Source organism: Equus quagga, chromosome 3, assembly GCF_021613505.1.
Source record: "Equus quagga isolate Etosha38 chromosome 3, UCLA_HA_Equagga_1.0, whole genome shotgun sequence".
Taxonomy (NCBI): domain Eukaryota; kingdom Metazoa; phylum Chordata; class Mammalia; order Perissodactyla; family Equidae; genus Equus; species Equus quagga.
Genome location: NC_060269.1, coordinates 148,251,673 through 148,278,290, shown reverse-complemented (window position 1 = coordinate 148,278,290; position 26,618 = coordinate 148,251,673). Strand labels below are relative to the sequence as shown.

Here is a 26,618-nt window from a genome sequence, read left to right as displayed (position 1 = left end):
ACTGAGGCGAAGTCAGGAAGGGTAAGCAGGCTTGGAAAGACGGGCCTCCAATTAGACGTTTCCTTTTATTTTGGGGGGAACTTGTAAGACTCCATTCGAAAAAAGTATTCTGCAATATAATATAGTTTTAAGATCTCTGTGCCAGTCAGTCTCTAGCCCATCTCATTCATGCATTCCTCATTTCACTTTTCCACTGGGCCTGCTTCCAAGAGGCCCATTCTTGTGTCTTTCTGTCTGGCTCTACAAACCTGCTTCCTTACCACCAGGGGCTCAATGCTTAAGGGCCCTCAGAATCCACTTTATTCAACTTTCATCTCTGCCACTGCTCTGCTGGGTGATCTTGAGTAAGTTACTTAACCTCTCTGTGCCCCAAGTTTCTCACCTGTTAAATCATTTCCCTCCTTAAAGAGTTACTGTGAGGATTTAATATGAGAATGAATATAAAGCCCTGTGCTGGGTCCACAAGAAGCACACAATAAAAATCAGAAACTGGAGTGGCTGGCAGTGGTGTTGATATCATTATTTCTGATCAGTAAAATAAGGGGCCTAGACTCGTTTATTTCTCACGTCTGGGAATCCATGAATGGTTTATCACTATGTCCCCAGCCAACAACTCAGAGGCCAAGCTTCTGGCCATAAATTGAACTATGCAATTCCTGGCCAGAAGACCTGGCTTAGAGCCTGCAAATGATGACAGGAAATTGCCAGACAATGGGAGGCCACTTACCTTGTAGCCTGTTTTACAATATTAATGCTCCTTACTGATTCACAGAAAGCCTGTCATAAATTCTCCTAAATTTGTTCTCAGGAGTGCTGTAAAATATATATAAACAGAACGCTTTTGTGGAGGGCCCGAGTGCACGTGCCATTCGAGGCACACCAGAGCAGGTCATGCCCACAGCTGCTCAGGGATTTGCAAAGACCGCCCACACTGCTGAAGACACAGGCACAGCGAGCAAGATACGGAAGTCCTTACAAACCAGGCTCTTTGAAGGAAGGACCACAGAGGGACAAAATTCCACAAGCCCAGCAGTGCCACCTAATGTCACCTGGATACCGGAGAGAAGGCTTCCGGTGCAGAAAAAGTTAACACATCCAGCCTGAAACTGCCTGCTTGCAAGGCTGGCCCCAGGCTGGCATCGGGGAACTTGGATTTCGAGAGGATTCCCACCATTCCCAGAATTGACAGGCGTGGCTCACGGAGCCTAGGCTGTGCCAAGAGTGTGGTTTATGCTGCACACCTGCTTTCCTTCTGGAGTGAGGAATCGTGCACATGCTGAGCAGAACGTGCCCATGAGGCCAGCCTCTAATAAAAACCCTGAACTCTCAGTCTCTGATGAGCTTCCCCGGTGGCCCACACTTCACCTGTTGTCCTACTTCTTGCTGGGGGAACTAAGCACATACCGTGTGACTCCACTGGGAGAGGATTCTGGAAGCGTGTGCCCGGTTTCCTCTGGACTTTGCCCCACGCACCTTGTCTCTTTGCTGATTTTCCTTCGTATCCTTTCACTGTAAGCAATCGCAGGCGTGGGCAGGACTACACGCCAAGTCTTATGAGTCCTCCGAGTGAATTGTCAAAACTGGAGGTGGTCTTGGGGACCCCAACACACCTCTCGGGACCTAAGGAAAAGGTCCAGCAGCCACTTTGACTTGACATTTATCTGCATGTTTGCGGTGGCTTTCTCCTCCCCGCTGCCTGAGTCCCCTGGAGGAGAGTGGCTAACTGGGCAGGAAAGAAGCCTCTGTACTTCTAGACAGCTGAGAATATTCTGCTCCCATGGCGGGCTTTCAGAGTGAAAACCAAACGCGATGAGAAAGGATGCATCCATCGCAAGCAATTGTCAGGCAAGGAAGACTTCCAGAGCTTTCTGGGCTCCCCGCTCAACCAGCTTTGCAATGAGGGGGCGTGGCCTGACCCTCGGGTTTAATTATACAGAACATGAAGGATGGAAGATCCATTTTCTACTTGGCCCCAGGCAGAAGCAGAGAAGTGTGTGCCCTCCCAAATAGCCTTCTTATTCTACAAAAATTAATCCTTAGCCTCTCTCCTGCTGGAACATTCTTCTGGGAGACTGCATAGCTGTGTTTGGGGAGGCGGGGGGGAAGGGGGGCGCCTTCACGCAGACCTCTGACATTTCCCTCTCCTTCCAGCATGGCCTCCGCTCGGCTGGAATGAAAAAGGCGAGTGTTTTCATTCTGTTCAAATTACTTATGGCTGCCAAAAACCAGTCTTGAGGCAGCAGGGGCTGTCAAAGGGCATCTGATCCGATCCAGTTCAGCAAGATGGTTCTGACTACTGATTCTGGAATGACTTACTTTGTAGAACAGGAGTTAGGACCCCAGCTTGCAGGTGGGGCTGCTGGAAGGATTAAACAAGGGTGTGGAGTCCCCAGCATGATGCCGGCATGGAGCAGGTGCTCGAAAATCTCGACGTCTCTCTGCTGTGGGTCAGAATCAGAATGTTCCCAGGCCCACCAGCAGCCCTGCTCCAACAGGTTCCCTCCGGGTTTTCCCGACTGCCCGCCCTGGGGGGCCTGCGGGCCTCTGCTGGCTGTCTGACTACAGCACAGAGGGGCCCCAGCTCTCTCAGCAGAGCTTCCATTCCCCCAGCCCTAACGGGACCACGGTCCTTTCCCCTCTACATCCAACAGAGGCATCTTTCCCAGAGGAAGTTTATGACATAAGAAAATTCTGAATCAAAGATGCGGGCTTCCTGGCTCCAATAAGCTGGGGAGCCTAGGGGAGGGAGCAGGCAGGGGTGGCACCCACTGTCCCCCAGGCCTGGAAAGGCCCCCCTTCTCCTGGTAGCCAGCAGCTCTGCCAGCTCCGATTAAAACCAAACCAAACCAAAATGACTCACAGCTCCCAATTTAAACAAGGCAGCAGCATCTTACACTACAGAAAAATGGGAAACAACCTAAGAGGACTGCAAAGGGAAGATGGGACACCCACATGATGCACAATTCACAGCCATTAGAAATCCCGGGGATGGAGAATTTTCAATAACCCATGAAAATGTTCATAATATAAACACTAACCCCCCCAAAAAAGACGCTCTTTGGAAAAAAGAGTAGATTTAGACAAAGTCTTAAAAGTGGCCTCTGGGTGGGGCCAAGGTTGTGACTGTCTTGTTCAGACACAGGATGCCATCCACTGGCCGAGCGGCCGTGGGCCAGTTACTCAGTGTCTCTCCTCCTGGGTTCCTCTCTTTGCAGAAGGGGATTATCCCCACAATACCTGCCATGCGGGATTCATAGTGGTCGTTTTAGTATTTAGTCTGCCTGTTCTGTTTGCTTTCTCTAATAGAAGCCCGTTTTGCTTTTATATGTAGTGAGACAAGGTGAGGCAAAAGGAAGAGAGAAGAAAGAAAAAAGCGAGAGAGAAAGACTCTGGGGTTCAAAAACCAAAGGCAGTCATGTTCCACGCTCAAATTAACCAGAGACACTCATTTCATCAAAGTAATTGCCACCTGTTTCTGACAGGAGGCACAGGTTTCTCCTGTGACCTCGGCCCTCTGCCGCCAAGACGCCCAGCCCCACTGCGCCGCCATCAACCTGCCCAGCGCCCGCGTCTTTCACAGGATCTTTACACAACATCCTTCTCAGTTTTCCTGAGAATTGGCCTCAGGCCACACCGCGGTGCCCTGCCACATGCCACGTGCCCCTGCTTCTCTGAGAGCGCCAGGGCTCCCAGAACAGTCGCTAAAACCGCAGCCTGGGGTGGGATGAACCGAAGGACCAGCACTCACTCGTTCCTGGGCCCTCTGTTCGCGGGTTCATTTGAGCAGCTTCTAATGTCTGAGGCTAACTGGGGTGGCTGTGCTCTTGCAGAGAGATCATTATTGAAGTCTTTATTGCCACTTGTTTACTTTCCCTTATGGAAGGAGCAGGGAGAGGAAGATGATGGAATATTTCATCTCTGCTGGGAAATTCATGGGAAGTCAAATGAATTGTTCTGCAGAAGCCCTGGGTTTAAATACTAAGACCAAACGTCACCAATCAGAAATCCCTGGAAAGGCGAGTAGTTCATTATGAAAGCCAAACCACTCACTGTTATTTTTGTGGATGCTGGTTTTGCTTCAAAGTCCGAATTGATAGGAGTGAGGCAGTTAGACCCAAAAGTTCTCATCCATTCTTTCTCTCCCAGTCCGCCCTTCTCTCATTCACTAATTCATTTAACAATTTTTTTTTAGTATTTTCATGTTTTGAACATACATTTGTATAATATACATTGCATATATACAATATACAGTTGTATAATTAAGAATTTGGCTGGCCTTTCTCCCTGGTTCTTGGAAGGTAGCCTCTAAACTCTTGGAATTTCCTGAGTGATCAGAATGTTTTTGTTATTCATGGTGGGGGGGCCTCTCAGACCCGCCTGATGGTTTATAGAAATGAGATAACTCAGGTTGGGGGTGGCCATGCTAGGAAGACCAACCATGCGGTTAGAGGGTTAGGGCTGGGAGCCAGGTGACATTAGCCCTACCTCCAAGGAGGGGAGGGGGACTGGAGATTGATCTGCTCAGTCATGCCCAAATAATGAAACCGCAATAATAACTCTGAATGCCAAAGCTCGGGTGACCTTCCCTGGTGGACAGTGCTCTGTGCGTTGTGACACATAGATGTGCTGGGGGGTGCATTGCGTCCCGACTCCCTGCAGGGCGATCACCAAAAGTTTCCTGTCTGGAACCCCCACCCCAACCTCACCCTATGTGTCTCTTCTTTTGCCTGGTTCTGATTTGTATCCTTTCTGCAAAAATAAAACTGTAGTTGTAAGTATAGTGCTTTCCTGAGTTCTGTGAGTTATTCTAGCAAATTATCAAACCTCAGGGCGTAGTGGGAACCCCCAAATCTGCAACCAGTTGGTCAGAGTTGTGGGCGGCCCTGGGATCCCTGAGCTTGCGGCTGGCGTCTGAGGCAAGGGCAGTCTGTAGAGGGCTATGCTCTTAACCTGTGAATTTGGCCCACCTCTGGGTAGCCAGCACCTAAAGGCAGCGCCTAAAGGCATCGCAAATCTTTACGCCAGGCCCTCTGCTGGGCGCCGGGGAAACAAATGACCAAGATTTGGAATGACAGTGCCCTGCAGAATCCTGTCTGCTGTACCTTTTGCTAAACCTCCAAGCACTTGCCTGCACTATAGGCCAGGAACCGGGCAAACAGGAGCCAGTGTTCACTCTCCATGCCTGGAATCAGCCCTAAACCATCCCTCCCACCCACCTTCCATCTGTTCTCCCAGACACAGCATTCTCTGTTTGCTTCCTAATTCCTATTTTCCCTCATGCCTCCTATTCAACACATTCATTTAGCTCAACTTTGGTCCTTTTTGGTGACTCTTCTGAATATCCACCCCAGTGGTCATCCTGCTGGAGGCTGGCCACTCTCTCAGGCCCCTTGCAGCATGCCTGTGGGCTCATCCTGCAGCCACAGGCCCTGCATGAGTCTCGGGCAGGAATGTATTCAGGCCCGCCACTGCTCACCAGATGGTCCTTGTGATTGGTCATGCTTGAGCCCCATCCCCTTTGGGACCGTCCTTGTCTTTGCAGGTCCCCTTTGGACCAGAGCCTGGCCTCCAGACTGTCTACTCGGGCTCAGACCTTGCCTTTCTTTAGAACACTGCTTCCAGAATCTTCCTGTAGACTCTTTGGACAACACCCATGAACAAGAGTTTTGACTCATGCCATGTGCTGACACATGACCTCGCCCAAGCTGCACCAGCGGTGCCTGCCCAAGGATAGGCACCCCCCTCAGCTCCTGGAGAACAGCCCCGGGATCCCAGAAACCACGGCCCCGCCAAGCCTGTGAGGTCTCCATCCAGCCCTCCCTGCCCTCTCAGGTGGGAGCCAGACACTGGGGGCCCTCAAGAACCAAGAGGACCTCTCCCACCACAACTCTGCCAGCCCCGGATTATGGTAACAGCACTAATGAAGCAGATCCCAGGCAAGCGACATTCTCCTGCTGAAGGTCAAGGCTTAAAATGGCATAAATCTAAGGCCATTTGCCAGATTTCAGATTAGCGTCTTTACTTGCATTCATGACTGCTTGAAAATTCAAGCAATTACGTTAGATTTGATTGGTATGTAAATTAGCCCCGAATTTTGCACAGCCTTTTACAAGGACATCAGAATGCTTTAGATAGACAGATAAGTAGGTAGGTAGGTAGGGAGGGAGATAGACAGTACCAGGCCAGTTAGAATTAGTCATTGGAAACAGAAAAGACACAGGCTTAGACACACAGCAATAAATGGACAAAAGAGCGAAAAATATTGGGAAATGTACTATCTGTAGGAAAATTCACTGCTTGTGGATTAATTGTTCATAATGCCAGCCAGCTCTCTGCCAGGAGGTCCTAAGCACACCAGGCAGCCACGGGACACCTTTCCTAGAGCCTCTAGCACAGAGGTTAGCAAACAACAGCCCAGCCAGTGGGCTAAATCTGGCCCACTGCCTGTTTTTGTAAATAAAGTTTTATTGGCACACAGTCTTGCCCATTCATTTACATATTGTTTATGACTGCTGTCTCACTACAAAGGCAGAATTGAGTAGTTGGGACAAAGACCTTATGGTCTACAAAACCAAAAAGCTCTAGCGGATCAGCTTGGTGGAGCAGAAAGAAGGTACACTTTAGCACGAGATGGACCTGAGTTCAAGTCCCCATCTGTGTGACCGTGGTATGGGCAGCACTAGAATTTTTACACAGGACAGACTCACAGCTGAAAATTTGGTTGGGGACAAGGAGGCCTAAGGGACTTGCCTTGGAACTGCATTTGCACACAAAGAACTTTTTTAAAAATCTAAAATGTATCCATTTACTCATTTAGCAAATATTTATTATAAATGCTTCCTGTTATCGGTGCTGGCACCATAGAAGCAAGAAAACCATGAAGTCTGTGTCTTCATGGGGCTTAAATTATAAAATGAGGGGAAGGATAGATAAGAAGCAAATAAACATATAATCTCTCAGGCAGTGCTAAATACTATAAACAGAAATAAGCATAAGAGGCCACCGAGTGATGGAAGGTGCTATTTTGGTTGGGCTGGTCAGGGAAGACCTCTCTGAAGAGGGGACAGTTGAGCAGAGGCGAGAGGGAATCTAAGGAGAGAGCAGAGGACTATCTGGGGAAGAGCGTTTCAGGCAGAGGGAACAGCAAGTACGAGGGCCCTGGGGTGCCAGCGTTTGAGGAGCAGCAGTGGGGGCGGGAGGCCGAGCGGATGGAAATGAGAGAGTGAGGGGGAAAGCGCTGGTGAGGACAGCAGCGCGGCCACTAGGCGCCAGATGCCCTGGGCTTGTAGTCCGTGGCGGTATGGGCTGTTTTCCAGGGCGATGGGCAGCCGTGGGGAGTTCTAGCAGAGGCACAATACACTGCCTTACTTTGTAAAGGATGCCCCTGGCCTTTGGGTGAAAATAAACTGTAGGAGCCAGAGTAGAAACAAGAAAACCAGTCAGAAGACCCCACAGTGGGCCAGACTAGACACTGACTCGGTGGTGGCTGCTGGGGTCGTGGTGATGGTGACCAGAGCACCACCACAGCACAGAAACCCTCAAGATTCAATGGCCAAAGACAGTAAAGATTTCTTTCTAGCTCATGCCACACCTAGTGCACATCAGACAGTTCTCTGCTATCTTGTACCTATGCCATCTGGGGGAAGAGAGAACTAAAGAACCTTCTGGAATATCTTCCAGAGCCAGGCCTCAAGCGGCTTATAATCACTTCTGCTCACATCCCCTCGGCCAAAGTGGGTCGAGGACCCTGCATGGACGCACAGGACACACGGGAGTTCTCCTCCGGATGCGGCAGGACCCGGAGTCAGATTCCAGGGGTTCTTTGAAAGCAGGGTGGACAACATGGACATTCACTTAGAGCGACCATGTTGAGAAGAAAACAGTGGAAGTTTAGGGAGCGAATGCTAAAGGGCCCCCAACCCGCCCCAGGAACTTGGACACATTAACTCCCCTGGCCTCAGCTTCCCCGTCTAGGAAACGGGTTAGTTATGGGTCCCTCACAGAATCGCAAAGAGGATTAAATCCGACGCCCTACAAACCATCCCTGACATGAGCAAGCGCTGCTCGTGCCCACAGGGGAGTTATTTTCGTTATTGGCGTTCCAGAAAGTTTCCGGATATCTGAGGAGAGAGAGAAGCCCCGTTGTCAGGTTGCCGCTGGGGGGCACTCAGGGCCAATGTCGGCTGCCGCACGGGTTGTTCAGACAGTGAAGTTCTGCCTCACCCGATGGTAAGGAGCCACGGCCAGCGGTCCCTCTGTGCTCCTGCCACCACCTGGATCCTAACGATCCCACCACTCAAGAGCTGAAGCTGCCCCCGGGCCCTGCATCACTGCTAAACCAGCCGCCCTTCCCATGGGTCAGTGTCCACCTGTGGCTTATCTTCATCAGCACCCTCCCACAGCAGCCTCTTCCCGCCATCTCTTCCGGGTCTCCTGGACCCTGAGGCTGCCTCGCTCACCCATCCCTACGCCCACTGCAAGGGGAAAAGAATTCTGAGTGATCACTACACACCTGGCTGAGCTCCTCCAACATCAGGCCGCCTTTATTTCTCACGGCCACTTCACAAGGCGCTGGTTACTACCCACCTGCAGAGGCGCCCATGTGGGATTCGCATGGAGGCTCCAGCTCGAGGCGGTTTCCACCCTGGGAGGGCCTCTCCCGCCGAGCCTTAGCCCTCAGCCCCCTCTGGTGCTCGCAGGCTGGCCAGCGCTGGCTTGTGCTCCTGTTCTGGCCCCTGAGACCCTCCTCGAGCTGGCCCTGGAGCCCCTTTCCACCCTTTGGACCCCACAATCTAGACCATTCCCAGAAAGGCCCCTGCTCTCTCTCAAGCCCCAGCAAGGGCCCCTGACCTTCCCAGGTAGAATCAAGTCCTTCCACAGGCCTGTGTTTGTATCTCTGCACAACATGTCCTGGACATGTGTCACTGCTGCTGGTCTGGGACAGGGACCTGTGTCCTGTTCATCTCTCTACTCCAGCACCTACCCACATGACACAAGCAAGGTGAACACACAGAGCAGGCCACTGAGGATCTACTGCCTATTTAGCCCTCTCTGTTTCTAAGGAGCAACATGAGTCAAACACGAAGCATTAGGGCCTGTGACACACCTTCAGGCAAAGCACGAAACGGGGCTCCAAGCCTGCCGGTCTGCTTCAAGACTTGCTATAAAGCTCCGGCAGTCAAGAAAGTGCAGCACTGGTGAAAGAAGAGACAACTAGATCAACGGAATGGAACAGAGAGCCCAGAAATAGGCACACATAAATACAGTCAACTGATCCTTAACAAAAGCACAAAGGCAATATAAATAATGGCGCAAAGATTAGTCTTTTAAACAAATGGTGCTGGAATAACAGTCATCTACATGCAAAAAAAAAGAGAGAGAATCCAGACCCAGATCTTATACCCGTCATAAAAATTAACTCAAAATGGATCACAGACATAAATGTAAAACACAAAACTATGAAACTCCTAAAAGACAACACAGGAGAATATCCAGAGGACCTTGGGCATGGCGGTGACTTTTTAGATATAATACTGAAGGCACGACCCATGAAAGAAACAATCGATAAGTTGGACTTCATTAAAACTAAAAACTTCTGCTCTGTGAAAGACAACGTCAAGAGAACCAGAAGTCAAGCCACAGACTGGGAGAAAATATTTGCAAAAAACACAGCTGGTAAAAGGCCGTTATCCAAAATATACAAAGAACTCTTAAAACTCACCAATAAGAACATGAACAATCTCATTTAACAATGGGCAAAAGACCCAACAGACACCTCACCAGAGAAGACATACGGATGGTAAGTAAGTATTTGAAAAGATATTCAACATCACATGTCATTAGGGAATTGCAATTTAAAAGAAGATACCACTATACATCTATTAGCATGTCCAAAGTCCCAAACAATGACCACATGGAATGCTGGCAAGGCTGTGGAGCAGCAGGAGCTCTCCCTCACTGCTGGAGGGAATGCAAGACGCTACAGCCTCTCAGGAAGACAGTCTGTCAGTTTCTTACAAAACTAAACAGCTCTTCCCATCCGACCCAGCAATCAGGCTCCTTGGTACTCACCCAAATGAACTGTATGTCCACACAAAAACCTGCACATGTGTTTACAGCAACTTTATTCATAATTGCCAAAACTGAGATGCACTCAAGAGGTCCTTCAGTAGGTGAGTGGCTAAGTAAACTCTGGTCATCCAGACAATGGAATATTATTCAGCGTTAAAACAAATGAGGCAGGCCAGCCCCATGGCCTAGTGGTTAAGTTCACTCGCTCTGCTTCGGCCGCCCGGGGTTCATCAGTTTGGATCCCGGGCGCAGACCTACATACTACTCATCAAGCCATGCTGTGGCAGCATCCCACATAGAAGAACTAGAATGACCTAAGACTAGAATATACAACTAGGTACTGGGGCTTTGGGGAGAAAAAACAAACAAACAAACAAACAAAACCAAATGAGCTTTGAAGCTATGAAAAAACACGGAGGAAACTTTAATGCATATGACTAAGTGAAAGAGGACCATGATTCCAACTATGTGACATTCTGGAAAAAGCAGAACTATGGAGACAGTAAAAAGGTCAGTGGTTGCTGGGGGTCAGTGGGGAGGGAGGGACGAACAGGCGGAGCACAGAGGATTTTTAGGGCAGTGGAACTATTTTGAAAGATACTGCAGTGGTGCGTACATGTCATTACACATTTGCCAAAACTCATAGAATACACAACTCCAAGAGCGAACCCTAATGTTAACTGCGGACTTTGGGTGTTAACATTTGTCAAGGTAGGTTCATCGATTACGACAAAAATACCACTCTGGTGCAGAACATTGATAGTGGGGGAGGCTGTGCGTGTGTGAGGGCAAATGGTATATGGGAATTCTCTGTACTTTCTGCTCAATTTTGCTGTGAACTACTCTAAAAAATAACGTTTATTAATTTAAAAAAATTCTTTTGAATGAATGAATGACAGAATCGCTCCTTCCTTGTGTTCCCACAGTCATTGCTATTATTTTCACCTATACCATTCTATTCCAGGTTCAAGTTTTTCGTGTCTCTTTGCTCCACAAGTCATAGATTCTCCACCCTCTGCTGGAGGTTCTGCAGAACTTTCAACATGAAACAAAAGTCCAAATTCCCAGTCCTCCTTTAAAGACAAGGATGGACAAATCAGACCCCATCTCAGGACGATATTACAACGACAGAATCAAAGCCATTGACAGATGCAAGAGTTCAGAGAAGCCACCTAGGCCCCCTGGCTTTCAAACTGTTTTTAGCATCAGAATCAATTTTTCAAATGAACTTACACAGAACTCCAAAACAAAAGAGTTAACAGAGTAAAGTACAGGGCTGTCCTGGCACAAACAGAGGTTGCATCCCTGAGGCACCTCTGAAAATCCCAGGGCTCCTGGGAACCCTTTGGGACCCACTGGTCTGGCCTCTCCTGAGTTTTGCACACAGGGATACTGGGCCCCCAAACCGGATGAAACTGGATGAAAAGCATCCAGGAAGGTCCACAGCCTGGCTCCTGTCGCCGCCTCTTTAGCTCCTGCCCTATGCTCCCCAAACACATCCTGTGCCCCAGCCACATCATACCTGCACTTTCGCAAAGGTTTCACAACTCAGGCCTCCAAGCCGATGCAGAATCCCCTCCTCTAGGAAATCTTCGCTCACACCCCCACCCACCTTACCCCAAGGGGGGAGGTAGGTCAAGCAGAAGCAGCAGCCCCCCGGGCAATGGGTAGCACCTAAACCTAGGTAGATGGGGGCGGGGGGGGGGGGGGGGGGGGGGGGGGGGAGCGGTTTACAAAGGCCTGGGGGAATTGCACCCAACGACAGGATTCCAGACAAAAGCAAACAACGGTCTTAACCAAGTGACCTTTGGCTGTGATTAAAAGCCATAAATACAAAAAGAGCAAATCAAGAAAACGTTTCTATGCATAAGGTACCTCCGTGGCTCCTCAGACTCTGTGCTCCCCGGCCTGAAATAAGACCCTCAGGATCAGCCCGGGACCTCCAGAGGCCCCCTCCTCTGCCTACACTCTCCCAGGACACCCACACTCCAGCCATAAGGAACTGACCTCCCACAGTGCCATCACCGTCTATTTTTGTATCTCCCAGCCACCCTCAAGGGCGGGGGCTGTTCTCACTCCCTCTGCCCCTCCTCTCTCCCCAGTGTCCAGGGAAGGTCTGGCCCGGAAGCGGCCTGGGAAGGTGCAGAATCGGGTACCATCCCGGGCCAGCCGGTAACACCTGAAGCTTTCCGCGTCGCCGCAGCGCCCTCTGCCGGGGGCATCGGAGGCCGCGGGCACTCACCGGAGCCGGGGCGTTCACCACAGAGAGGTTGTACCCGTAGAGGAAGGAGGAGCCGAAGGCGCCCACGAGCGAGGCCACGATGAGCGAGCAGGACCAGTCCTGGGAAGGGAGAGGACAGCACGTCAGACCCGGCCCCCGGGCGCAGAGCCAAGGCCCCGCGGGACGCATCTGGAGGCCGTCCCGGGAACCCCAGGGCAGCCCCACCACCGGCCTCCTCGCCCGGCTGCGCAAGGATCCTTCAGACGCAGACCTGACATCCTTAGCAGGGGCTCTGTAAACTGCTACTCATTTATTTTAGTCGAATTTGCCCAGTTTCTGACCCACATGGGAGCAAAATCAAAGCTCGCCTACGTTGCCAGCAGTAGCAGCTGGCACTTCGGAAGAGCTATGGGCCAGGCGTTGTTCTGAGCGCTTTCTGCGTATTACCTCATGGAATGCTCGGATCAGGGCTATTTTATCCGGATTTTACAGGTGAGGAAACAAAGGCACAGGGCTGTCCCTAGTGCTGTCTGGCATGGGGGGCTGGAGCCCAGGTGGGCTGGCTCCAGCACTCAGTAGTCATCACTGCACCACGCTACCTCTCCCCACTGCCTCTTCACCTGGAAGCAGTGTCCTGAGGCTGCTGACAGCCACACTGCCGCACACAGACACACCTATGAAGGTACTGTTCCCTGCTGGGGTATCAATCTACAGGCCAGTATGAGCACCTCTGGACAAGGGCCTACAGACAGAGAGAGACAGGGCTTGACCGAGAGAACAAGGCATTTACCTCCGTGTAATCCTGTCCTGTGGCTCCATCCAAGGATGGCCACAGCCACAACGAGACCTGGAGCAGAAACATCTGGGCCCCTTGGCAAAGGCTGACCAGCTGGCAGGAGCCAGAGGAGGAAGGCCTGCTTTCCTAGGCTGGCCAGGGAAATGTGGGCCGCTCTCCAGATGGAGGGGACCCAGTGCTCTTGGAAGGCATTCTTTCTCTGCCATCATTTAATGTGTGTGTCTGTGTGTCTGTGTGTGTGTGCTCCGGGTACCAGGCCCTAACAGAGCTCTGGGGGTACAGCAGGAAACAAGAGAGATGAGTCCACAGCTCAGGGAACTGTGTCAGTCAATACTGTTTGGAAGGGGAAGCAGGACCCAATAGCCAATTCCATGCCCCACCCAGCTCCGTAGCCTTCTCCAGCATGGGCTCCAGGCCAGACGGCTCCACCATGCAGCTGGGGGAGCCTGAGCTGGTGTCTTGACCTTTCTGGGTCTCAGCTTGTGCAGCTGTACAACAGGATGTAAATAGTAGCTCCGGCTGCAGAAGTTGTTGAGAAGTCAGTATGATGCTGGATGAGGATGTTCAGAGTGTTGCATCCCGGTGCCAAGTGTTCAGAGAGGGTGTTTACTCTTTGTTTTCTCTTTCCACTCCCTCTGCCTAGCCATACAGAATGGCCGTTGCCTAAGTTTCATGCCGAGGTCTCTCTTGACATGGCCCGAGTGACTATTGTCTACCTGAAATGCTCCCTTCTAGACACTTCTGTTATCTAAGACCCATTGCCAGCGTCTCTTCCGAAAGCTCCACCTCCTCGTTTTTACCATTAACTCTTTGATTCAACTCCATCTGACCTCCAGGTCTGTCTCTTCTGACTGTGTAACCTTGGGCCAGTTACAGAGCTGCTCTGTGAATCTGCCTGCATCTGCAAAACAGGGATGACAGTGGACCCCACCTCGTAGCATATTATGCAGAAGAAAGGAGTTAAACCAGGTAAGGTCCTCGCCTGTCCTGTGGTAGGTGCCCGTGAATGTCAGCAGCAGAGGCTGGACAATGGGTGGGGTCTTACTTTTTGAGGGCGGGGGTCTTCCTTCCAGTAGATGCTGGTGATCGGATGGAGGCAAGAGGAAGGATTTTTAGGCCCTGGAGATGGACGTTGCCACGTGTGAGGCCACAATATTTTTCTGCAGTAAGAGGAGCTTGAGCTGAATGGGATTCATTCACGGAACAGAATCACATTTTGGACAGAATGCCCGTTCTCCACCGCCTTTTGTCCTCAAACTCATCCTCCAGGTCTTAGATGTCACTCCTCCTGACACTGGGAGTGAGGCCTCCCTCACTCCCAGCCCCATCATTCTTCCCTTGTCCGCATCCATCAGAAGGCAGACAAGAGCAGGTGGGAGTCATCTCCCTGGAGCCCCCTGCCCCTGCATGGCCTGCCGGTGCCCACCACCTCTCACCTCTGGCCCCAGGGGCAGAGGTGAAACTGGCAGTTAGCCAGTGATGATTAAGTAGCTAGTAACGTTAGTTTTTTCCTTTTTGCAATTACTGATTCTAGCTTTTAGCTGTTTAACCCGCCCATCGTTAACTATGCTGCTTAGGCAATATGCTATCTGACTCCCACTAGGCTCCTATAGATAACATCACCCTGGAGCCTGGGTCACCATGGAAATGGGTGTGTGAGCTGTTTCTCAGGAATTAGAACCCTTGTCCACTTCAGGCCAGTTGAGACCACCAACTCATCAACCCGGCCCACGCAGATGTCTGATGAGTGACCTTTTGATGTCAAGAGGCTAAAAACTCCACCCTCAGATCATGCTAACGCCGCCATTTGGTGAACATGGGTCCTATGAAGAGGCATAGAGTGTGACTAGGCTTGCGCAGATCATTGATTACCTCACCTCTCTCACCTCCAGTCACCTCTCTCCACATTTCAGACCACCTTGCCCCATCCCATAAATATCCCTGAGTCCCTGTTTTCCAGGAAGCGAATTTGAGGCTCATGCTCTCGCTTCCTCACATGGCTGCCTTGTGATTAAACCCTCTCTCTGCTGCAATCTCGTTGTCTCAGTGTTTGGCTTTGCGGGCGGCAGGCAAAAATGAACCTGGTGCCATAACAGAGGGTGCCCGCTGGCAGGGGGCAGGCAGGGAGGAAGGGAGTGCTGCCCAGCCTGTGAGAGGTAGTTCTCTGCTGTGGCCTCATCACATGAGCACCACTACGCTGCCAGAAGATGCTGTCAGCCCAGGAAACTGCGGCTCGAGAGGTGGGATGCCAGAGCTGGGTCACAGGGACCAGGATGCAGGACCCACATGCAGGGGTCCCTGAGCAAAGCCACAGCCTTTCAAGCACAGAGGTCCTGTGGTTGGCACAGAGGCTGGTGATGGTAGTTACCTTTCTTCTGCTCCCGCCCAGTGTCCCGCTGCTCGGGCAGGCACCCTCGGGAGGCCCCGGGCAGCTCGGGCCGCATGGGAGGGGAGCCAAGCTCAGTTCCCAGGAATCCATGCTCTGTTTCCCCGACCGCTGGCCCCGATGGCCCTTGCTGCTGGCGACTGGGCCCCCGCAGGGCCTCCAGCTGGGCTCTGCCGGAGCATCTCCCTGAATGAGGAGCAGAGGGTGGGAACACCCCAACAGGAAATGTGGCAATTTTCTCTCCTCTGAACGGGAAGTTGGGCAATGTTCTCTGTTTTGTTTTCTTTTCCCTGTTCCCAAGTCGTAACAGCAACTGAAGAGTCTTAAAGGGAAACTCGTCTTCTGAGGAATCACCACCCGGGGTGTGGATTTTTCCTTTGGCATCTTTTTATTTTCCCTCTTAACAAGGCCAACGCAGGGAATGGAGCAACTGGCATTACCCCGGGCCAAGTGTCCCAAAGGTCACTGACTTCGCAGAAGAAGCCTGGCAGGGTTCCAGCCCTGACTCCACTGCTTTTTAACTATGTGTCCTCAGGCAAGTCACTTTGCTTCTCTGAGCTACTGGTTTACAAGTGCGAAATGGGAGACTGGTCCCGCCCTGACTGACTGCAGTGTGATTCCGAGGCTGAAATAGAAGACACACGGCCCAGAGCAGCCTGTTGCAGATGGACGTGGGCTGCCCTGAGGCTCTAGAACAAATGAGGAGGCTGTGGGTTTGGAAGAAAAACAATCTGCCACTCAGTGCTTCCTCTGTCCCGCTCATGCAGCACTGGCTGAGGGAGCACCTCCTACTGCCCGCCCCGGGCTGGCTCAGGGAAGGATTAGGGAGGCAAGACCCCTCATGCTCACTAGCACGTCATGAGAATCAATCGCTGCATGGCCGATTTGCCCCAGATGTCAGAGGGGCACCTTCATTCGTGTCTAGGACAGGCTGCCTCGGCCATTTGCTCCCAGAGGCAGAGAGCAGGTATGGAGGCTGGCGGGGCAAAGGCGAGTTTGGGGAATGCAGAACGCCTAAGAGGCCAGGGCAGCCCTCCAGTCCACAAAAAAGAGACAAGAAGCCAGCAAACTGGGTTTAATGGAAAGCACACATTGAAATAAAAGGTGTGGAGTATTACAGAAGTGCCGGGAGCGTGGAACATCAAGTGCACGTTCAAACATCCAGCCCGGAGATGCACAATGGCAGAAAAAAAGCTGCTCAAGGGGGAACCAAAACTTGCAAAAGGAAAAGCCAACCCTCCATACTGAGGCTGGTTATTTACTGAGCACACGCGTCACTCAGTGCAATCACCGCTCTGTGTATTAATCATGCATGGATACCTCTCGGAGAGTTGGCTCTTCCTGGAGTTGGTTTTCACCCAGTGAGCGATTGGCACCCTCACCTCACGGAGCTGTGGTCCAGAGCACATGGAAGCTCTTGATTACGACCTGATGTGCAATGACCGAGGCTTCCCCAGGAAAACATGGAGAAGGTACTGAGCCAACCTGAGGCTGGATCAAGGAAGACTTTCTGGAAGAGGTGATTCCTGAGCAGATTCTTAAACAATGTGTAAACCCAGGGAATATGCGGGCAGAGAAGGGCTTGGGATGGGAGGCTGCTCAGCCCGGGCCTGCAGGCATGGATGCTCTGGGGTATGTGGGGAAACAAAATAATTGAGCGTGGTTGGTTGGGGCCTAACGTGTGGGAGGGGAAGAGACAGCTGCTTCCCCGTGGATTGAGGACCACCCTGTGTATCCTGATGGGGACTTTATATTCTTCATCTCAAAAGGCGCCAGGACCTAGGCAGTCCACACAAAGGTGCAGCTGGGTGTAAAGTGGGAGGGAGGGTGCTGGGTCCCTGGTGTCTGGGGAGTCCCTGGGCTGAGAAGGCTTCCAAGGTCAAAAAGCATTAAGGGCCCTGCCAGCCAAGCTCAGCATGTCAACAGGCCACACTGGCCCGAGGCCCAGCGGTGTACCCTGCGTGTGGGCATGGGGCCCTGTGGAGCTGCCCCTGCCCACCTCCGCTGCCTCAACTTCCCTGACCCAAAGTCCTGCTGAATTTGAGCTCTGAGGGCAGAAGCCGGAGGGGCTGCTCCTGGGCCTGCCCGGCACCAGGGGCTCTGCCAGAACCAGGGACTGGACCCAAGCCACTAGACCATGAGAAACTTGCAGGGCACACTCCCTTTCTCTCTGGTGGCCTGGAGGCGGAACTTGGCCTGAAGAGTTCCTCTTATTGGTGGAGCCAGGTGTCTGTAAATCCTCTCCCCAGGCTGCCAACAAACTGGCTCAGGGGTGAGCAGCGACTTGCCCAGAGTCACACAGCTGAGAGTAGAACCCAGCTGTCCTGGCTCAAGTTCCAGGCCAGTGCTCTGGCTATTTAGAAAGCCCGGCCATCAAATTAACTGCACTTTCTTCCTTCAGGCAGATGAGTGATCTCCAGTCCCCAGTGGTGTCCCCAGGGCTTCCTAAGGTGACAAGATACACAGCTTGACTCTCTGAAAGCCTCGGCAAAGGTGATGGGAGCTGTCCCTTCACTTCGCCACAGCTCAGCGTTGCAAAACCCAGACGCTGGCGCCATGCTGCCTGGGTGTGGGTCTCTGCCCAGCCACTTACAACCTGTGAGCTCTTGGGCAAGTTATTCGGCCTCTCTGGGCACAGTGTCCCCATCTGATTGGTGGGCATGATAACAGCACCACCGCCTCACAGACTTGTTGGGAAGATTCAATGAGTTTATACATGAAAAACGCATAGAACCCTGGAACCCAGGACAGCACCGGCATATGGCAAGCGTATGATGAATATTCATTATTTTTCTTCAAATCACCTTGTTCCCAGATAATGTGCTATTTTTTGACCCAAATACTTTCATCCTTTTCTAAATAAATGCCATCGGGAGGACTCTGTGTAGAAAGATTTGCTCCCCTCGGGAAGACACTGTCCTCAGCAGTAAAAGGAGAGGTCTGGGGCCAGGTTGATGTCATGGGACAATTGCTAAGGCCCATGCCAGTGCTCAAGTTCTGGCCCTCTGTGAAGAACGTGCTGTGGTGTGGCTCTGTGAACCAGAGGGCAGCTGGCCAGGGCTCCCCATTACCCAAAGCACCCTCCTACCTTTGTTGCACAGTACATGTCTACACCGCTTTGCCCTTGGCCAAGTGTTCACACCCAAGATATCACCAATCCCCGCAGCAGCTCTATGAGGGGCCCACTAGGCTGATGTTATGGGGAAGAACTGAAGTTCAAGGAGAAGTGGATTTGTCCGTCTCCAAGTCCAGCGCCATCCCCCCATTCCACATGGCCTGTGGCCCATGCTCTCAGGCAGATCGTAAGAAAATTAGCTCTATCAAGGACGTGGTCATAAACAAACATTCCTAGGGTGCTGGGGCCTTTCACCTGTTCTGACACTCATTCCTCATGCAGACACCCACTCATCGGCATCCATCAAGTGAGAGCCTCCTCCTGCAGGTTCTCCTGGCCCTTGCTCAGGCTCTTCCCTCTGGCTCCCTACAACAACTTTGCCCGTCGTTCAGTACTCAGCTCTCCCCCGCTGAGCCCCCAGAATCCTCCCTGGACCTCTCTCTGCCCTGCTCCTGTGTGCCACGTGCTGCTCACAGCTGCGCCCGCTCTGATCGCTTTCTTGCAAGCGTCTGCCCTCGTGTGTGCCTTCCCCTCTGGAGAGGAGCTCGCCGAGGGCAGGGACTGTGTGTGTCTGTTATGAGGTGAACTCTGCCCCCCAACATCCATATGTTGAAGCTTTACCCCTGATACCTCCAAATGTGACTGCATTTGGAGATAGGGCCTTTAAAGAGGAGATTAAAGTAAAATGAGATCACGAGGAGATCCTAACCCAGTATGGCTGGAGTCCTCATAGGAAGCGGACATTAGGACACAGACACACACAGATGCGAAGTCACAGCGAGAAGACAGCCGTCTACAAGCCAAGGAGAGATGCCTCAGAAGAAACCAACTCTGCCGACACCTTGATCTTGGACTTCTAACTTCCAGGACTGTGAGATAATAAATTCCTGTTGTCTGTGGTGCTTTTCACGGCAGCCGAGCAGACTCACACCATGTCCTGAGCATCTCTGCTTTCCCAGGGCCTTCCTCCCCACTGGCTCAGGGAGGGGCCCGGTAGATCCTTCTGGCACTGAACTCAAACTGTGCTCTGGATGATTTGCTGAGGCTAGAAATTTGGCTTGAACAAGATGAAAATTTTCTGCCAGGAAAGGGTGGGAAAAAAGGGGAGTTTCTGTCGAGTATCATTTAAGCAGAAGGTTTGAGATGACTACACCTCTTTCTTCATCAGACCGAATGCCTGGACGGTGGAGCCTTGACTTAAGCTAATATAGACACCAAGAAGGATATACAGGGAATCGCTCTCTATTTAACATGATTCCGCCGTGTCCCCGGATGACCTGAGGCAGGTGGCTTGGCCTCCCTGAAACTCCATTCCCACCTGTGAGATGGGGATAATGAAGCTCAGCCTGCTAATTTCAGATGTCCCTGGCAATTTAGTGGATACACTTGTGTTGCTCTTTGTCCTGATAAATAAAGGTTAATTACAAATATGGACATATCTGCTTGTGAGTCCTGGTTGCTTCCATACCCATCACAGGAGACAAGGCATAGAGGGGCCAGGGTTCCAGACCAGTTGCACCTGCAATTGGCTATGTAGCCTTGATGAGTGGCTTCAGCCTTCTCTGAGCCTCAGTTCCCTGCCTGTAAAATGAGGGGAGTGATGCCTTCACCATGGTGTGGCCAAGAGAACCAAATGAGAGACCCATGTAAAGGTCCAGCACAGAGCGGGTGCTGTCTGGCTATTGATTTTTTAATTTGGCTTAAAGGGAGGGTTCAAGGAGTCCCAAGGGGGGAGAGAGTGTTTGTAAGTGCTGAGGACTTCCAGGAGGAGGGGGCACCTGAACTGGGCCTTGTGGTGGGGTGAAGGATGGGTCTCAGTGTATCCTTAAGGATGATGACATCATTACCTTCAATATCAATGTCCCCTCCTGAAAATGACCTTTGGTATGGAGACATCACCCCCCTGTCCAGAAGGTCACCAGCAGATAGTATTATCAACAAAGTACAGTGCCATCAGTGGCCTGCGCCTCATCGCACACACTTTCCGACTTCACGGCTCCTTCCCACATAACTGTGCTCCCAGCCTCTGCTCACACTCCTCCGCCTGACCTCACCTTCACCCCCACTTCCCAGGAGGGACCGCCCTGGCGTATAAGGGAGAGACAAGGAATCCAGACTGACCGATTTCTTTTTCACCAAATCGCTTTCTTGGCTATCTGCTGGGTCCTTTTCACTGAGCTGCATGGTTTCTTTTTCAGATTTTGGGCTGGGCTTCTTTGTTCCTGAGAAAAAAGGAGGAAGTCATTAGACACCTGATGTCGCAGATGGGTAACTCAGGGGAGGTGGCCCCGAACAGGTGAGGGGCCCTGACGAGGACACCAGGATGGGGGACCCCAGCTCCCCCTGGAGACCTGGGCACCTCCTTCCTCTACTCTGGCCTCAGTTTCTCTATTGTGAGATGGTTGGGTTGGACTACATCTGTTTCCCACACTTGCTGCATTGCTTATTAAATACAGGCCCCTTTCCAGAAGATTCTCATCAGAAAGTCATTCTTAGGGTGGGGGTACATCTTGGAAACACTAGAGTTTCTGTCCCCAAGATGTGAAAATAAAAGCAAAAGCAGTACAAATTAAAATGAAGCACTAATGTCCCCATCAATCTGGAAACTATTACCAAAATTGTAAGCAGAGTCACTGGTGTGACAGAAGGAGAAAACTGTACGGCTTTTCTGCAGTTTGGAAATATGTTTCTAGAGCCATAAAAATATTTAGGCCCAACTACTCCATTTACAAATGGCTCCATTTATAAACTCCATTTATAAGAAGTTAGCTGAAAGCAGTAATAAAAATGCGCAGAAAGATTTAAGCCTGAGATTGTCATTACAGCATTTTTCATGTTAGAAAAACAGTATTCACAATAGGAAAGAATATCTTACCAGAAAGTGTAGATAAATTATGGTACATCCGTATGATGGAAACTCATGCAGTGCTTAAAGACTTACATTAAAGGGGAACATTTAATGTCATGGGAAAATGTTTAGAATTCTTACTTGACAAAAAGAGGAAGACATATAAAAAATATATATTAGTCAGCATTAAAAATAGATGTACTTCTATGGGCCGGCCCTGTGGCCTAGTGGTTAATTTCAGTGCACTCCACTTTGCGGCCCAGGTTCGGTTCCCAGGCATGGGCCTACACGATTATCGGCAGCCATGCTGTGGCAGTGACCCTCATACAAAATAGAGGAAGACTGGCACAGATGTTAGCTCAGGGTGAATCTTCCTCAGAAAAAAGAAAGGTGTACTTATAGAGTCACACGATTAAACAATTTATGTACTTAAACTATGCCTATGTGTTTTTTAAATTTAAAATTAAATTTAAAATAAAATGTTTATATATTATTTATTCAACAATTCTTTATTAAGCTCCTAGTGTCTAGGTTAAGAGGAGGCAATCCTGAGCAAGACGGCACTTGCCCCGCCCTCGTGGAGCTTATGTTCTAGGAGAAGAGACAATTGAGGCAGAGTGTGCAGACTGCATACAGGTACAGGTGTACAGGTGAGCAGGCTGGCCCAGTGCAGGATGGGAGAGCAGTGGGGAGGGGCCGTGGAGATGAGCAGAGGACAGTCACATGCTTATGTGCACAGAAAATAGATTGCCTGGAAGCAGCGACACATAACAGCAGTTACCATTTGACTGTGGCATTTCAGCCACCTTTCATCTGATACGTTTGCCTGTAGTTCTCCAATTTTGTAGACTAAGAAAAAAAAATTTTACAACTAGAAAAACAAGTTTTTAAAATTACTTTAAAAAAATTTTTTTTGAAGAAGTAAGCCCTTACGTTCTCAAGTAGACCTAAAAACATTCAATTCTGGAAGAATACATAGTTTTGTAACATGATGGCTCTGAGGTCCAGAAGTCATTTGAGCTGGCCTGACAAGAAGACTGGGGAGCTGCTGTGGCCAACACTTGAGTGGGACATTCAAGGCCCTCCACTGAGAGACCCCACCTGTCTCGTCCCAGCAGACACCCAGGGACACTCCAGCACGCTGGACCTCTGTTTTCAGGCCTCTCTTGCTGTTTCTTGGGCTGTTCCCTTGGCCTAGAATGCTCTCCCTCCTTCCCCTGTCTCACCCTCCAGGCCCACCTCCTCTGCCCATCTGTCTGTTCCTTCTGGAAAATCTCAATCACTTCCTCCTGTGCACGTATCCTAGCATGTCCCATTAGCCTAGCAGGAAGAAAACTGTACAGGCTGACTCTTCTCTTGTCTGTGTCCTCACGAGTGACTGAGACCTCCTCCCAATGGTTCATGTTACATGTTGACTTGGCAAGGCCATGGCGCTCAGTTGTTTGGTTGAACACCTAGAGAACAGGCTAGATGTTGCTGGTGTGTTTTATATACAATTAAGATTTACAATCAGTTGACTTTAAGTAAAGCAGTGACACTCCATAATGGGAGTGGGCCTCATTCAGTCAGTTGAAGGCCTTAAGCGCAAAGACTGAGGTACCTTGAAGAGGAAGGAATTTGGCCTCAAGAGAGAAACATAGAAATTCGGTCTGAGTTTCCAGACTTCAGACCAAGACTGCAACATCAACTTCTACCGGAATTTCTAGCCTGCTGGCTCACCATATGGGTTTTGAGCTTGCCAGCCCCCACAATTGCATGAGCCAACTCCTTAGAATTTCTCTCTCCCTCTCTCTCCCTCACTTTCTATCTATATCTACAGCTATGTCTATTTATATCTACACATATCTATTATATAGTTACACATCCTACTGGTTCTGTTCCTCTGGAGAACTCAGAGTGTATTCACTTTCTGAGGAGAACTCTGAGGAGTGTATTCACTCCTCACACTTGGGGGCCACAGCTGATCCATCTCTGTGTCCACAGAATCTGACAGAGTCCCTGGCCCGAGAGGTGTATAGAAAACAGAATGGGTGGGGTGGGCAGGAAAAGAGGAGTCAGAATGGGATCAGATGGGACAGGATGGGACAGAGGAGGCCAGAATGACGGTATCCATGGCCACCACTTGCCCACTTCCAGGGGCTGCATTCCCATTCTAGTTTATGTGAATGGCTGTCACCATATAACTCCAGAGAGAGTCATTCACACAGATGACACTGTAAATGTCCCCCTGCAGTTATGCAACATGATGGCCCTACAGATCCCTAAGGATGAAGATGGGCTCTAAACCATCAGGCAAGAGCCAGGATTTGAAAGGACATGAGCAGAGTGGAAGGAGCAAGGCTATTGGAGTCAGAAACTTGGGTCCTAATCCTGGGTTTTGCAGTTGTGAGTGAGGACAAGTTACTTAACTTCAGGGTCTGTTTCCTTATCGGTCAGTTAATGATGGTCATGATCCTCTCAGATCACGATTGTTAGATAAGGGATAATGTATATAAAAGGACTTGGGAGATGCCTGGCAAGTCCCTGGTGTGTAATTAATGGCAACTATCATTCCCTGAGCTGGAGAAGACTCAGAAGGTAACAGATGTTGGGATGGCAGGAAATGGAGAGTTCTGTTTAAGAAGTGTGGAGCTCAAGATGTTTGAGTGACATCCAAGTGCAAATACCAATGGGGCATTTGGAAATGAGAGTGGTGTTTGAGAAGCGGTCTGAGCTCAGGATAAATTAATGGTAATAAAACCATGGGATTAGGTAAGACCACCCAGGGAGAAAGCATAGAGGGAGAAGATTCCTAGGGAACTCCAACACAGAAAGAGCAGACAGGGGATTGAAATGGCAATGGAGACTGAGTTGGAGAAAACAGAGAGAGCAAGGTGTTAGCAATGGCAAGACAAGAACTTTCAGAGGAAGTGAGTGGTCAGCTGTGTTGAATATGACTCACGGGTCAAGTAAGAGGAATGAAGAGTGTCCACAACATGTGGCCACATGGAAGCCATTGGTAAGTGTAATGAGAGCGACTTAAGTTGAGTGGTTGGGGAGAGCCTGGAACATCTGGAAGAGCAGAACACTGGCGGAGGGGAGGAACAGAGAAGAGGGCAGACAGTGGGGTGTGGATCAAAGGACGGAATGTAGGAAAAGGATGACTAGGACTGCAGATACGGAAGTGGAGAAATGAGGGACTTCTGTTGAATGGCATCTGTACCCCTCAGTGAAGCACAGGGCCAAGCAATCAACTGAAGGGGAAGGAGGGAGGCATGTGGCAGGTTTGCGAAGCTGTGAAATAGTCACTAGGGACATCCGGGGAACAGCCTTAAAAACCAAGCCTGGTCAGGTAGCAGGATGGTGTGCAAGGTCCCTTCACGGCTCAGTACTGGAGAAGGAAGATGGTGGGTCTTGCTAGCTTTGGGTGTTCATGAGGGAGGGACAGAGGGTGACTGACAGGCATGACAAGGCAGTTACAGGAGAATGTCAAGCTTTCACTGGGGGCTCAGATGGGGGAACAACTGAGAGAAGACATGATTCAAGCTGTGGTCCAAGGGTGGCTTTTGTTAGGATGTACCTTGCCCATCCAAAGCTGGAACCACTGGAAATCAAGGTCAGAGCAGATGAAGAACAGTCACAAATGTGGAGGAAGCCGTGGGCACAGAAATGGGTGGGAGGAGAAGAGAAGGCAACAATAGGACGTAAAGAAATCATAGTGTGCGTTAAGTATCTTCATGTGCCATAATTAAGGTGGGGTGGGGTGAAGAGCGGCCTCAGCAGATCCCAATGACAGGCTGAGTAAATCCTCCGTGTTGCAAGGTGAGGGGAGGTGTGCCATAGGTCAAGGACAGGGAGAGACTTGTGCCTTCCTCCCAGAAAACATGTTGCCAAAGGGGAACATTGCTGGCACCAGGAGGATGTGTGGGTGGTGGGCTCTGCTTCCTCCGGGGCCACAACCAACTCTGATCTTCTACTCCCTGGCCAAGAAGGACAAGGATTGCTAAGTCAATAGGGACCCACTGCCCAGGGGAGCTATCTGCAGCAGAGGTCTGAGATTGTGCACCTCACTCTACAGAGACCACCACAGAGCTGACAATGACCTCATCATCCCTGAGACATCACATCACGGTGGGAGGCTGCCTGCCTTGCAGTGCAAGGCTGAGTGCAGACAGCTTGCACCCCAGGCAGCAGGACCAGTGGGTTCAAATCCCGCTCTGAGCTGCCAGCCATGTCAGAAATAAAGCAAGCAGGGCTCGGAGAAGAATCTTTACCTTACCAATCTGTCACAGAGGTCGGACAGAACCCAGAAGCCTGAAGTCAAACCATCACTGATAAATGTGTGTTGGGTGAAAGGACAAAAGCAGAGACAAGGCCCCAGAATGCATCAGTGCATCACAAAAGGGTGGCTCACAGCCAAGGTGGCCTTCTTGTCCCAAACCAGGCTCCTGCAAGCTCGACACCCCTTCCTGGAAGTGCCCAGGGTCGCTGCCCTGTGCTCTGTCCACCCTGCTGAGCGAGGCCCAGAGGTTCCAACAGCCGCTGCTGACAGCTCGGGACACGGAACGCCACACACTCCCTGGTCCCCGAGTTCTCAGTCTGATTACCACTTGGCTGTGACTTTCTTCTTAATTTTCAGGGTTAATTCTCTGCTGACTTTGGCATGGAGCTAAAGTAACCGTAAAACAAGATATTGAAAAGGAATGTAGAAAATAGAGCAGCTTTAAAAGAAAGAGAGAGAAGAGAGAAAGAAAGGAAGGGAGGGAGGGTTGAGGACATTTACCAGATTACCAGCCTTTGGAATAATAACCGTGGCCATAATCACTCATAATCAGTTTCATTTTTGTGTTAACATTCCTCAGACACCACATTAAGCACTTTATGTGCATTTTCTCACCTAATCTTCACCAAGTTGATTTTTAAATCCCTCAGTTTTCAAATCCCGTGTTCCAGCTGTTCTGTAAGAGCCTCAGTAATTCTTGAAATCATCCCGGAAGCCAAGCCAAGCCAAGCCTGTGAACGTAACTTACCAGTTTCCTGGAGCTTCCCTCCCAGTTTGCTAGAGCCGACTGAAGATGCTTCATGGATAGATCAGCTCCTGATATAATCAAATAGAAATCTGGGAAATTGTGAAAGAAAACAGCGTTAATGATTACACAGCATCTAGCTGCTACTGTAAACATTCTGTAATGAGTAATAAAT

At 50.5% G+C, this 26,618-nt stretch overlaps 1 protein-coding gene across 2 annotated transcripts in view; it reads right to left on the bottom strand.

Annotated features, from left to right (window-relative positions):
* SLC2A9 (solute carrier family 2 member 9) overlaps window positions 1-26,618 on the bottom strand; it is a 224,152-nt gene that overhangs the window by 165,409 nt on the left and 32,125 nt on the right. Inside the window, exons 2-4 of one of the 2 annotated variants that reach the window (XM_046655690.1) lie at window positions 26,447-26,535; window positions 20,711-20,811; window positions 12,314-12,412 (exon numbers count right to left, since the gene is read on the bottom strand). In XM_046655690.1, the coding sequence (XP_046511646.1) occupies window positions 12,314-12,412; window positions 20,711-20,773 (162 nt within the window). In that variant the 5' untranslated portion in view covers window positions 20,774-20,811; window positions 26,447-26,535. Of the gene's footprint in view, window positions 1-12,313; window positions 12,413-15,456; window positions 15,641-20,710; window positions 20,812-26,446; window positions 26,536-26,618 lie in introns of those variants that run through there. The other variant, XM_046655689.1, reaches the window with a different exon arrangement.